Below are 14,159 nucleotides of genomic sequence, written 5' to 3'. Positions count from 1 at the left end.
GTAGTTCAGCTTGTTACTGCTGCAGTGTCTCGGTTCTGTGAGTGATTTTTCCTGCCTGTGTTCAGCCCCAGTCCATGGCTGAGGTGCTGGCTAAGAAGGAGGAGCTGGCCGATCGGCTAGAGAAGGCTAACGAGGAGGCCATCGCCAGTGCCATCGCTGAGGAGGAGCAACTCACGCGGGAGATCCAAGCCGAGAACAACGAACTGGAGAGGGACAGCGAGAATGATTTTTCAGTGAGGAAACCATCTCATCTTACTTTGTCCACACTTTACAGATTATTATTATTTACCAATTTTTCTTTTAACACAGGTTGCTATTGGAAGCGGTGGTTGTGGACTTAACTTAGACTGGAGTGAGATGTTGGCTGATTATGAAGGTAATACTTCTGTTTCTAAATGTGACAGTAGTTGTGTGTTTGGGGACACATTTTTTGACTTGCTGTTTCTCATGGCACGTGCAGCACGAGAACCCTGGCGTCAAAGCACCTCATGGGGGGACATAGTGGAAGAGGAGCCGTCTCGGCCTCCTGGTCACGGCATCCACATGCATGAGAAGCTCTCTTCACCATCACGCAAAAGGTACTAAGTGGGCTTCTGTATAACAGCTATCTTTTAGTGTGAGGAAGCAGGCAACAAAATCAATGGAGTTTTAGAGTAATGATTTTGTCAATATATGGCTATATATATAGATATGTCAATAAAAATTTCTTTTAACTGGAGCAATGATTATATGAATATTTTATTTGATCTAAAACTGACTGCTTTAGGAGCTATGATTTGGAAGGAAAATAAGCATTTATATTTGAGTCCTTCCATAAGTAGTAGTATTTTTGTGCAGCAGGTTGAAGGTATTTTGACTGCTGGTGTTGGTTTGTTTATTGCCAGAACCATCGCAGAGTCTAAGAAGAAACATGAAGAGAAGCAGCTTAAAGCTCAACAGTTGCGAGACAAGCTGAAAGAGGAGAAAAACCACAAGCTGCAGAAACTTTTAGAAAGAGTGAGTCTTAAATAAATATTGTTCTCACATGGCACTCCTGAGCTGTTAGTGATCTAGACCTACTCTGGCCTCTGGACCTCTCGGACACATCCAGTTGCTCTGCTTCTGATTGGAGATCTTGTCACATGGAGGCCTGTGTGGTCTGCTTATGGTTCCGCTTGACCATGACGATGGTCTTGGACTCGCCTGATGCAGACAGCTGTTCTCTGATGACTTGTGTCTACAGTCGCTCAATAGTTTAAGTCTAAGATTCCAACAAAAGTTTTGTACCTGAGCCTCCAATAATGAAAGTGGATTCCATATTAACTTAAACACCTCTTCTGTTATACTGAACTTTCATTCTCCTAATACTTATTATGACCGCAATCAATCAAAATCTGTTATCTACTTTCTCTCAAGGTTTCTTCCTATTGCCAACTTTGGGAGTTTTTACTTGCCACAGTCGCTCTTGGCTTGTTTATCTTTATAATAGTGGTTAGCACTGTGGCCTTGTACCCCCAGGGTTGAGAGGTCTCTGCTTGGTGGGTTTCCTTGAGTTTCACAGTCCAAAGACATGCACTAGACTAGTTGGTGTTCCCAAATTGCCCTAACTGTGTGAATGTGAGAGTGTGTGTGTACGAGTGTGTGCCCTGCAATGGATTGGCACCCCATCCAGGGTATACCCTGCCTCATGCCTCGCGGGATAGGCTCCAGGCCCCTCCGCGACCCTGTATACAGGATAAAACGGTATATTGAGTAAGTGATTGAGTTGTCCCAGTGCTGAAGGACGGTTGGGCCTGACTACGACAGCAGCATAAAATCCTGGCTCAGATATTTTAGCGAAACAGGACGAGTTATGTCAAACGAGTACAGTATTTTAATCAGCTGCTCTTTAACTGGTTTGTTTTGGTTTCTTTCATTCTACATGAGATGAAGGAAATTTGAAACAATCTTGTATATTTACACGCCAGTGCCTGAAGCCGAATATTAACATGCGATATGCTCTTTAGAGAGCAGGTGTTAAGAACACAAGCATGTGATGACAGAGGCTGCCAGGGCTTGGGAGAGTTGTTTTTGGATCAGGATTCAAATGTGTCCCTAACTGCCAAAGCTCCCTCTCTCTCTCTCTCTCTCACTCTCTCACACACACTCACACACACACACACACACACACACATTTTGTAAACATTGCATTATGAGGTGTGAGAACAACTTTAAGTATAATCATGCAATATTTTACTATACATTTACAACATTTGACAAAATGCTTGTACTCAGATGGACCTATAAAAGAGCTTTCTAGTCTCCATCATGTACATATCATTTTGCATCTTTCAGGTTAAAGACTTGTAAGCATGGAGTTAACTTAACATGGAAATCACATCTTGTTAATTGTTTAATTTAGTGCTTATTTAAGTTGGTGCTCTTTAATAAGTGGACAGCCAGGAAGTTTTTTAAACCTGAAATGGACTTTTATCAGCTGTCCCACCTTTGATTTGCAGGAAAAGGAGGTGCGGAAGTGGAAGGAGCAGCTGCTGGATCAGAGAAGGAAGATGATGGAGGAGAAGCTGGTCCATGCAGAGTTCAAGCGGGAGCTGCAGCTCCAGGCTATTGTGAAAAAGGCGCAGGAAGAAGAGGCAAAGGTAAGGATGTCGCAGGTCATATATGTTTGCTTGGATGGTAGAGATTGCGGTCGGTGTGCATGTTCTTGCTGTGGGTTCTGATCCCGTACACTACCACATCTCCGATATATGTTAGTAGGTAGATTGGCAATGCTAAAATACCCCTAGTGGTGTCTGTGTGCATCTTATAATGTTCCCATCTTGGCTTGTATACAAGATTTATATTATTGGCTCACAAAGTTACTGCGACCATGACTAGGATAAAATATTTAATGATGACTGATGCAATAATTTTAAACATAAATCCTGATCACTTGTCTAGGTGAATGAGATTGCATTCATAAACACACTGGAGGCTCAGAATAAGAGGCATGATGTGCTGGCCAAGTTGAACGAGTACCAACAACGACTCAGTGAGCTACAGGAGGAGCGTCAGAAGAGACAAGAGGAGAAGCAAGCCAGAGATGAAGCTGTGCAGGTTGGATTTTTTTTATTTTTATACCCCTTACCCTATGTGTTAGCCTTTAATACTTTCTCGGTGTTCTTTCTTCTTCCCATGTGTGTTAATATTTTTCAATTCTCTCATATAAATCATGTTTGGGTGTGTGTTGTGTAACAGGAACGTAAGCGGGCTCTAGAGGCAGAGCGGCAGGCTTGGGTGGAGGAGATCTTGTTGAAGAGACGAGAGCAGCAGGCACGGATAGAGCAGCAGCGTCAGGAAAATCAGAAGGCAAGGGAGGATGCAGCCCGTGAGAGAGCAAGGTGCGAACCAGTACTGGACGTTTTGCCTACTCCTGTGTTTGGTGGTTTCTTTCCAAAAGTGTAATAAAAATGTTTAAAGGATGTTATGTCTAATTCTACTTAAAAGTGCACCCTCAGCCTAAACCAGATGCCCTGTAAACCTGTTTTGCTAAAGAAAAAAAGTCCTGTGTCATGCCAACAGTAAAGCATCCTGAGACCATTCATGTGTGGAGTTGCTTCTCGGCCAAGGGAGTGGGTTCATTCACAGTTTTGCCTAAGAACACAGCCATGAATAAATAATGGTACAAAAACATCATTCGAGAAGAACTTCTCACAACCGTCCAAGAACAATTTGGTGATGAGCAATGCCTTTTCCAACATAATGGAGCACATTGCCGTAAGGCAAAAGGGATGAGTAAGTGGCTCAGGAAACGAAAAGTCAAAATTATGAGTCCATGGCCAGGAAACTTCCCAGAGTTTAATCCCATTGAGAATTTGTGGTCAATCCTCAAGAGGCGGGTGGACGAACAAAAGCCCATAAATTCTGACAGACTCCAAGCATTGACTATGCAAGGATGGACATCAGTCAGTATGAGGCCCAGAATTTGATTCACAGCATGCCAGGTCTTAAAAAAGTAGGGTCAACACTGCAAATATTGACTCTTTGCATAAATTTCATGTAATTGTCAATAAAAGCCTTTGACACTTAAGGGGTGCTTGTAATTATACTTCAGTACGTCGTAATAACATCTGACAAAAAGCACTAAACTAGCAGACTTTGTAAAAATGTATATTCGTTTCATTCTCAAAAGTCACACACATGTCTGGTATAGCTGCTGTTAGAGACTTTTATTAGCATTAAGATTCAGTACTTGTTTACCAAATTGGTTGTAACATCTGCCGCCTCTACCTTGAACCTGTTTTCAACCTGATTGCAGTATTTCGATTAGCTTATTTTTTTTTCGTTTTTTCTCTCCCCGACGGTGTTTAAAACCGTTATTTTTTATATATGTCAGATCTTTTCTGGTTGAAGCGAGGAAAAGTTTGCGATTAGAGCACTTCACAGTGAATAAAGGCTACATAAAACTTTTATCTAATTTTGCATATTGTGTGTGTTTTCTGCAGAGACCGTGAGGAGCGGCTGGCTGCCCTGAGTGCTGCTCAGCAGGAGGCCATGGAGGAGCTTCAGAAGAAGATTCAAATGAAGGCAACTTGCTTCACTTCACGTCTATTCGAACAGTGGCGTTTCCATTCAGCATGTACTGTAGGACCCACCTGGGGTTCTGATACGTTCTGTTCTTATCTCTGTTTCCACACACCGACCACAGCATGACGAGAGCAGCCGCAGACACATGGAACAGATTGAGCAGAGGAAAGAGAAGGCGGCTGAGCTGAGCAGTGGCAGACACGCCAACACAGACTACGCTCCCAAACTTACCCCCTACGAGCGCAAGAAACATTGCTCCCTCTGTAGTGTTGTGGTAAGAGACTCAATCGACAGATAAACATTCCATGTCAGTTCAAATTTTCTTACTTCTGATTGGACAGAAAGTGTTGATTAGTTTTCTAAAAACTGCTTTCAGACATGTACCCATTTCAGAGAATCGTACGAATCTTAAGTTGACGATGTCGGGTTCATGTCTGATCGCCCTCATGCTGTAAAAGTCACTCTTACTAAGTCAGACCTTACTAAGTCACTTGGTACAAAACATACAGTATCTGAACAGCATGTTGTAACACAGGAGCACACATACTCACATAGGACATAATATGGATAGTCAGTCCACCGATCAGGACAGTAAGAATCGACTATTTAAAATCTGCCATGTTGCAGATTCGGGAGGTTTTCTGTGAAATGTTTTGGGTGGGTCATAAAAATTTGAAAAAAACTGTCATGATGAAATTAGGCGTCATCTGAACGGTCTTTTAATAATGCTTTATATGTATATGCCCAAATGTATATCCAGCGTACCCACTATGTATTCAGTGTTAAAAAACCAAAGCTAGAAATAATTCCATCCAGGACAACCATACACAACGTGAAATAAAGATAGCTGTATACTGTATGTAGCATCGCACACACAAATTAATGCTGTCAGGAACATGTTTAAGGCTGATACGTTTTCCTAGATAATTAAAAAGAACATGTCTCCTTAATGACTGTTACTGTTCTGTTACTAAGACTCTTTTTAGTGTAATTAGTATTATGAACTAACAATAATTCTTTACCATTGTTAGAGAATGATAAGAAAATCTATTCTTTTAATAGAACGGTGACGTGTATGCGTGGAAGCAGACTCAGGAGACTGGCAGGACTTTAGCGGCTCCTCCGGTCTTGTATTTATTCAGTCCATACTTTTCATCTCACTTTCAAATCTCAACAATATCCAAACAACTCAAAAGAAACTGGACTGTCATGGAATCCTGCCCTCTTTCTCTCTCATACACAAACTTTATCTCACTGTCCTTCTTTATTTCTTTATCCCTTTCCCTCTGTCTCTCATCCATTACATGGAAAAAATATGACCCCAAAACACACACATTTAAGATCTTTGTAAGCTGAAGTTTTTCTTTATAGAATTATTATTTTTTTGATCATGCGTCGGCTGTTGAGGAACCCACAGATACGACTACCAATCTTAAAAGTGGCCAGAGAGTCTCATCAGACCAGAGAATTTGTTTCTCATTGTCTAAGAGTCCTTCAGGTGCCTTTTGGCAAACTGCAGATGGGCTGCCATGTGCCCTTTACTAAGTAGTGGCTTCCGTCTGACCACTCTATCATACAGTATAGGCCTGATCGGTGGATTGCTGCAGAAATGGTTGTCCTTCTGGAAGGTTCTCCTCCCTCCATAGAGGACCTCTGGAGCTCTGACAGAGTGACCATCGGGTTCTTGGTCACCTCCCTGACTAAGGCCCTTCTCCCCCGATCGCTCAGTTTAGATGGCTGTCCAGCTCTAGGAAGAGTCCTGGGGGTTTCAAACTTCTTCCACTTACGGATGATGGAGGCCACTGTGCTCATTGGGACCTTAAAAGCGGCAGATATTTTCTGTCTCGGAGGTCTAGCAAAAATCTCAAGTAAACTTTTTTCATGTTGTTATTATGGGGTGTTGTGTGATGAGCTGAGAATACTTTCCGGATGCACTCTAATTCCATGCTTTAAAAAAAACGAAATATCCTGATACTTCAGTGACTTACATTTGCCCATCAGTTTGTTTCAAACTTTTAAATCTAGGTTGATTTGCACACACTGTCCTCATGTTTTCTTGTGGTTCTCTACTAGTCCTGTAGCCTTCTGTTGGTTGTTTTAGCAGGCACTGTCCTGAAAACTGCTGAGCGCAGAATAATTGGGAAGATGTCCGAAGAGAAGGCATTCAAATGAGCATTTAACTGCATTAATTAAACATGAAGTCAGGTTGGAGATTTATGACTGGTCATGAACGTGCTTTCATCAGTGACAGGCAGCAAATCACATGCAGGCACATTTATCCGAGGCAGGCCGGGCTTTCATGGCAACGAGGGCCAGACACCTTGGGGCTTCAAACAGACATCAGATTAAGCGCTCGGGGAGAATGAAATCTTGTTAAAATGTCAGATGACCTTGGCCAGTCAGTGACTCCAGCCATCATCTTTAGGTCAGAGGGAAGCACTCTGCTTAATGACATTAAACACAGGCCATCGTGCTCGGGCTCACGTCCAAAACCAAGAGACAAACAATGCCAGTCGTCTTATGACGGTCCTCTTTTACCTGCATCTCCACTTTGTTATCAGGTTTATGGAATTATGCATTAAATCTTTTCTTTTTAAAGCAGACCAGTATCGAAAGTAAGAAATTCTTCTGTCAATGAAAGCACAAGCATTGAAACGTGATCCAAAAAAAACGCCCGAGGCTCAAAATGGTTCAAACCTGCGTTTTTTTTTTTTGTTTGTTTGTTTTTTTGGGACCTCTCTATGCCTTTATGCACAGTTTGCCTTGATGTTTCAGCTTTTAATAGACGTTTTTACGCTACTTTGCAGATGTCAGATTAGATTTTACTTTGAAGTAAACTTTTCATTGTAATAATCGTTTCGTCATCTTAGACCCGCGGCATTACGCCGAAGAACATGCTGAAGGACATATTGCGAGCTTGACGCCGTCGTTGTTAAAGATATTGATATCTTTTTTTCACTTGGCTTTCCTTGGAATCGTTTTCCTATGCCTGACTTTTCAACTGTGTCTTTGCAGATCACCTCCGAGGTGCACCTGTTCAGTCACATCAAGGGGAAGAGGCACCAGCAGGCAGTGAGGGAAAGCAGCAGCATCCAGGGAAGAGAGCTGTCAGATGAGGAGGTGGTAAGTAGACAGCTGAACTATTTCCATATCAAACCAGTGACACAAGAACATATAGGAACAGAAAAAAACGAATAAATATAACACATTCACCAACCACAGTGCCTATTAGAGCATGATCTATCTAAACACAGAAGACCATCTGGCGTGAAGTTTAACTATATGTTAATATACAGTATTTCGCTAATGTTCCTTGTGTCAGTGAGACAATAAATGTCTGTTGAGTTCAGTGACACAGTGGAAGGGTGAGATCACCCCTTGTCCCTGTACGTCTTTGTTAACAAAGTGGCTGTCTAGTAGATGTGTCTCGTTAAACAGGGACCTGCTCGCTGCAATATGAGATTGCCTCCTGCACTCAGATCTTTGTAGAGCTGACAACTTTTGGTGCTATATGCTGCACCTTTGGCCTCCACATGTCCTTCATCTCCTTTTTTTTTTCTTCTTCATTTTTAATGTCTGACTCATCACCGCGACACTTTTTCTTCTACCTGACAGAAGAGTAAACAGTGGACCGGACGGGAATCACCATGGACCTCCCAATACAATATTATCACGATACCTAGGTGCAGATTTGATTTGTATTGCTATTCCGTTCGTATCACAGTCATTTAAATATCCTGATTCAATATTTACAGGATGCTGTGATGCCTGTCAACGTTTGAATAGTTATAGTTTAGAGCACACCACCTGTAAAATTATAGGGAAATGTGGTGGCTCAGAGGGTTAAGGCACTGAGTTACCGAGCGGAAGGTCTGTGGTTCGAACCCTATCTCCTCCAGGTTGTTATTGTTGGACCCTTGAGCAAGGCCCTTAAATCTGCTCCAGGGGTGCCGTATCACGGCTAACCCTGCGATTTGACCCCAGCTTTCTACAGTAACTTTGATATGTGAAGCAAAAATTTCACTGTGCAGTAATGTATACATGACAAATAGAAGATTAACTTAACCTAAACAGTACCAGGACACACCTTCTAATTTAATGTTTTCTGTTTTGTGATTTTTTTTTTTTACATTCTAGAACAACACAGGAGATTTCCAAACCATGAAATAACACATATGGCATTACATAATTAAGTAACAACAGCACCAAACATTTTCCAATTGTTACATTTGGAAAAAAAGCAAAAACAAAAAAAAAACCATCAGGCACCATGATGAAACTGGCTCTCATGAAGAGCATTCCAGGAAAACAAAACCAAAACCCACCTCTGCTGCAGAGGAGAAGTTCATTTAAAGTTACCAGCCTCAAAAATCACTAATTGGCAGCACCTCAGATAAGAGCCGTTATAAAGGCTTTACAGAGCATAAGTATCAGACACATCTCAATATGAACTGTTCAAAAAGATTATTGATTCCTTCGAAATATTGATATTCATTGACTTGAGCATTGTTTTACATTGTGAAAGAAAATAAAAATCAGGAAAGACCATGGAATTAGAAGGTGTGTTTAAACTTTTGACTTGTAGTGTATATGTTTCAAAAAAATAATAATAATGAAAAAAAAATTGGAATATTAAAATAAAATGGATTGTGGAGTCAGAATCCGATATATGACACATCTGCCACATGTTGTAAATTATAATAAGATCTTCTGGATCTGACCCAGAACCAGAGTTCAGCTGGAGAAGATTTTATTTTGCACGCATCAGTCTACCTGGGGAATAAAATCCATACATAGATAGCAATACACCAGTTTTATACGAAGGTGTAAACATCATCCCAAGGCCAAGAATGGAAAAACAATAAGAGAAAAACACAATCAAACAAGTAAATAAGGACACTTAAATCTAAATGATTGTGCCATATTCATAATAAACATTAGAGAAAATTAGAACTAAATCCCACATAAATCACACACACAAAACAATTGCAATACATAACCGAATCAATTTCTTCCCCATCTCTAGTAAACAAGCTGGGAAAAAACAAGGCTAAGGCTGACAGATACATGAACTCTAAATTAAACACGGTAGTGGATATCATTTAAAATGATTTCTTTTCACAGCGTACTTATTACTAATAAGTTATGATTTAGTTCTGTTAAAAGAATTATAGGACGCAATGTAGGACAGTGAAGGAAAATTGCACTGGGAGAGAGTTATTACAGAAAGTTGGCACTGTACAATTGTCCCTGTATTAATCAGGCCTGTGCTCTGTTCTAATTAGAAACAAAAATCTTAACCCTGGGAATCGCATGAAAAGGTTTTTTTTTTTTTTTTACACAGGTGGATTTTATGTGCAGTCTGTGAAGGCACTTTGGCTAGGAACTTTTGTTTGGATATTTTTGTCATAGGCCTTTAGCCCTTCATATTTATGTCTTTTCCCATTTTGGTGTGCCGTATTTCATTCATGCATTCGCTACCTATTTTCCAGTCGAGGCTTCCATAACTCTTGCCGTTGTGAAAGATTTTTAATTAAAATTAAGACGGTTGGCTGAACCATGGGGAGGTCACTACATAGTTTCTCTGTGGAAGCGGCACCCCCGCAGCTCTCTCTTCTTATATTTGGTCACATTTTGTCTTTTTAAAGACTTGTGGATTAAATTGAAAATAAGATGATTATCAACAGGGACAGATCGATGGGTCTGGGGAATCGCTCCGAGCTGCCATTTCTCTCCTACTTACTTACTTTTATTGGCCGTCATCTGTCCTGCTTTAAGATAATATACGCGAAGGTCCTGACCAGTTGTGGTTGATGAAAGGGGGAATTTAAGTTTACTGTTCTTCCTTGATACCCAACAAAAAAACCATTTGCATTGCCTCTTAAATAGAAGAGGCTCCTATCACTTTATTTTCTGACGATACCAGACACATCGTAAAGGGTTTTATCCAGCTTGATTTGTTATTCTATGTCATTTGGTTTAAGACATGTCTATGCACACCTATCAAAACAAATACCAAAACTGGGAACTGATGCCTCTGAGATACTATCACTTAAAAGGGTGTTTGTGTGTAAGAGAAAAAAGCGAGGGCAAGATAGAGCGCATGCCACCTGATACACCGTATATATTCACCTTGAACCTGCATGACATGTAGCTGTCTGTCTGGCATCAGGAGAAGGCCTTCCTGTGCCATCCATTGTGTGACACAAAGGAGTGGAGGATGGGAGGGTCATGTGAGTGTGACACTGGGGAGGATGTATGATCCCTGAGCAGGTCATGTCGGTGTGATGCTTGGAATAGTCTCCCATTTCTACAGAAAACACTATGTGGTATTGTCAGGCAGTTCTCGCCCCAGGCACATCTCTCTCACCAAATCTCTCGCCTGTCCCTCCTATTGTCTCTCAGGTGCAAGGAAACACCTGTCTGTCAAACAACTTCCTCTACTAGATCGTTCGCCTGGCAGAACGTCTCAAAGGCACCCAAAAATATTTTCACATTAAGGGTTGTACTTCTACATTCAGATTTTTGTTGGACCATGAATGTAAGAAATTTCCCATTTTTTTTTTTTCTATTTCTTTTTCACTCCCGTCAGCGCTGAATGATTTGTTTGCCTTCCCTTATTTGATTTGTGTAGTTTGTCTTTAGTTAGCCTCTGTAGTAAAAGCTAATTTCAGCAGTAGATCCACTGTGGTGCTAGTTCCTCCAAACATTGCTCTGATATAATCTCAAGATGGTGCATGTCTTTGAGGTGTTACAGAAACAATCCCATTAACGGCGCAGCGGGAGAAGTAGATCGCCTTTCAGAGAGATTACTCGCCAGATGCCTCTCCGGCCAGTGGGATCCAATGGTTATGACTGCAAGGCTCGACTCTTGCTCCCATGAGGATGTGGAGTGCCTCACACACAGACACACACACACGCACACGTGTGCATACACGGTCTCTCTTACTCATCAAATCATTTATTTACATTGCAAGAAAATTAATACGTTTGCAAAAGTAATTCTTGCCGGGATTTTTTTTTTTCTAAACCTCTAAACCTATTAATCACTTACACAAGTGTGCATGGCTGTAAGGTCTTAGAGTTAATTGATTAACAGAGTAGCATTAATATATGGGATCATGTATATAAGGACTTAAAGACAACACAGTTTTATTACAGCATCTATAAACAATTATTTTTTTTATTTTCTCTTAAAGATAATAAGACGCATAATGCAGATTGTTACAGAGAAACAGCAAAGCATAGACTTATCTGTCCCATGATGGACTCCTCTGTCGACAACTTGTTGTGTATTACAAAAATCTTCTATCATTGTTAAACAAAACCGTAAAAGAAAGCTACACATCAGCTTTTATACTGTAGGTTTTTGTTAAATAATGTATTTTTTTTCCCCTGTTTTTTTTTTTTTCCCCTGTTTTTTTCCCCTGTTTATTATTTCCTGGTGTCTGTCAGTTCTCTGTAAATGATCCGTTATTGTAGAAACAGTAAGATATTAGAATAGGAACATTGTTATAAACATGATGGCACAACCGTTAGAGCAGCTGTGTGGAGAAGGTTCATCAACACCTTCTGCCTAATCAGATTTTAGAATTCGGCAGCAAAGCAACAGTGCAGCAATAGAAGAATACGTGTGCTTGCAAGTAATAAACAGACGATATGCAGTATGTGGCTACCATGATGTCAGTCAGTGTGTGGTGGAGGTGCTGTTAACCAACATTAGGCTACCAGGTATTTTCTTTGACAATTATGTTTGCAGTGTATTTCGGAACCAAAACAAGAAAGAACAACAAAAAAAACAACAACAGATGATTAGCTAATTACCGACCAGATTAAACAATGCTTTGTCATGTAAATAACAAGCTTATAGCTTCTATAGCTGATAGCTTGATAGCTGTTTTGCTGATTATTTTCATGTGCAGTGCGTTATGGTCAATTTATTCGAAAGAGAACAAACAAGCATTTGAAAATGGAGAAAGAAAGTAAAATGGATATTAATTTGCAGAAGTTTGATTTATCATAACATGATTACCTCAGATGGTATAGGAATATGTGATTCCTCCTGGGTTTAATGCCATGGAATATGCTATGCTTTAGGATTCGTAAACATTGCTAATCTATTAACAACTAAGCTATTAATGGAAAGCTGGTGCACTATATACTGTAGGGTGTAGAATCCCTTGTTCCACAAACCAAGTGGTGTCGTCGATCAGGGGTTCGAGAGAGATTTGGGATTCAGCCTTACACAACACAGACTGTTCAGAGGGAATTCAAAACAATTCATACAGTTACTAAGGAGACAAAATGTTGTTTAAGACGATATAACACTAGCTGATGTGTTTTCTTGTCACAAGTGGTTTTGTTTGTGGCTTTTGGCACTGGCATCCAGTAAGTAATGTTCGTCCAAAAGTGGAGGGGAAAATGGATGACGGACAGCATGACATCAGGTGCGAACAGTACTAATAAAGACCATTAATGAGATCTAAATGTATCCAGTTTTTGCTTAAGTTTGAATTTTTGTTGAATATCTTATTTTGCGTATCGTATTTTTCAGCTCTCTCTTCTCACCGACATAGAGTAGTGCACAATGGAATAAAGCTTTGTACTGAACACATACAATTTAAAGAAATGGTTTATTACATTTTAGTACAAGTTTCTACACGCTGTTTATTGGAACCGGTGGTGGAGAGCATAAATGTTGTCTCTAATCCTTAATTAGCCTGCATGTTTCCACTAATACTGGTTATTAGCGAAAGTTAATGATGATCATTACCTGTGCGTCCTACTTACTGTATATGTGCACACAAATTAGAGATAAGCTCAAGTAACCTCCTGTGTCTATGGTACTACATTTGTAAGCATTGTAACCTGCGTCTAAGGAATTTTGCACATGTCCTACATGCCAGCGTCTTTCCCGTATTTCTCCTGTGCGATAAGAACAGACATTGTGTTCCCTGCAGTAAACTTATCTAGAATGTCAGCAGAATGGCAACCAGAACGGGTAGAGACTCTGAATGCAAACCTTTCTCTATCCCCGCTGTTCCTGTCCGTACTCTGAGGTGCTGGATGACAGGATAATTGGATAATTGCGTTCTGGCGCATGCGTTATTTAAATTGAGTTACATTCGTCTTTCTTCCCATGGATGTATCAGCATTATCTGAGTAGACCCGGCAATGTCTAGATGGGAAGTTATACCTCTCTTTTAGCATTTCCGTTGCCCTCACGCTGCAGACCAGTGAGCAGATGCGGGAGTCATTACGCATGTACGCAAGACCCAACTGAAAACAGCTGTGCTTTCAGTGCTATAGCTAACCTGTACCCCTGAAACTAAAAGGCTGTACATTTACAGAGCGTTCCTAGATACTGTGCATACAGTTTGTGCTTCTCTTGAGTATCGCCAGGGTGCCTCTCATGGCCTCAATGTTTGAGTGACAATGGATCAGATTTTTAATAAGGTGTTTAATAAGGGGGATTGCCATGTTCATAGACCAGTAGTAACATTAAAAAATAATAATAATAATAGTACCCTGCCAGTTAAAAGTTCGGACACGCCTTCTAATTCTGTTGGACGATTTTTGGTAGGTACCACAGTAACCACTGCATAGCAGGAAGT

At 40.6% G+C, this 14,159-nt stretch overlaps 1 protein-coding gene across 1 annotated transcript in view; it reads left to right on the top strand.

Annotated features, from left to right (window-relative positions):
* scaper (S-phase cyclin A-associated protein in the ER) overlaps positions 1 to 14,159 on the top strand; it is a 96,942-nt gene that overhangs the window by 35,017 nt on the left and 47,766 nt on the right. The window contains exons 10-19 of the mRNA XM_053489479.1: positions 66 to 233; positions 310 to 376; positions 461 to 578; positions 885 to 996; positions 2,478 to 2,618; positions 2,920 to 3,075; positions 3,217 to 3,359; positions 4,464 to 4,545; positions 4,667 to 4,819; positions 7,561 to 7,668. Of these exons, the coding sequence (XP_053345454.1) occupies positions 66 to 233; positions 310 to 376; positions 461 to 578; positions 885 to 996; positions 2,478 to 2,618; positions 2,920 to 3,075; positions 3,217 to 3,359; positions 4,464 to 4,545; positions 4,667 to 4,819; positions 7,561 to 7,668 (1,248 nt within the window). The remainder of the gene's footprint in view (positions 1 to 65; positions 234 to 309; positions 377 to 460; positions 579 to 884; positions 997 to 2,477; positions 2,619 to 2,919; positions 3,076 to 3,216; positions 3,360 to 4,463; positions 4,546 to 4,666; positions 4,820 to 7,560; positions 7,669 to 14,159) is intronic.

The sequence above is a fragment of the Clarias gariepinus genome, chromosome 2, assembly GCF_024256425.1.
Source record: "Clarias gariepinus isolate MV-2021 ecotype Netherlands chromosome 2, CGAR_prim_01v2, whole genome shotgun sequence".
Classification (NCBI taxonomy): Eukaryota; Metazoa; Chordata; class Actinopteri; order Siluriformes; family Clariidae; genus Clarias; species Clarias gariepinus.
This window is presented reverse-complemented; position numbering and strand designations above follow the sequence as displayed.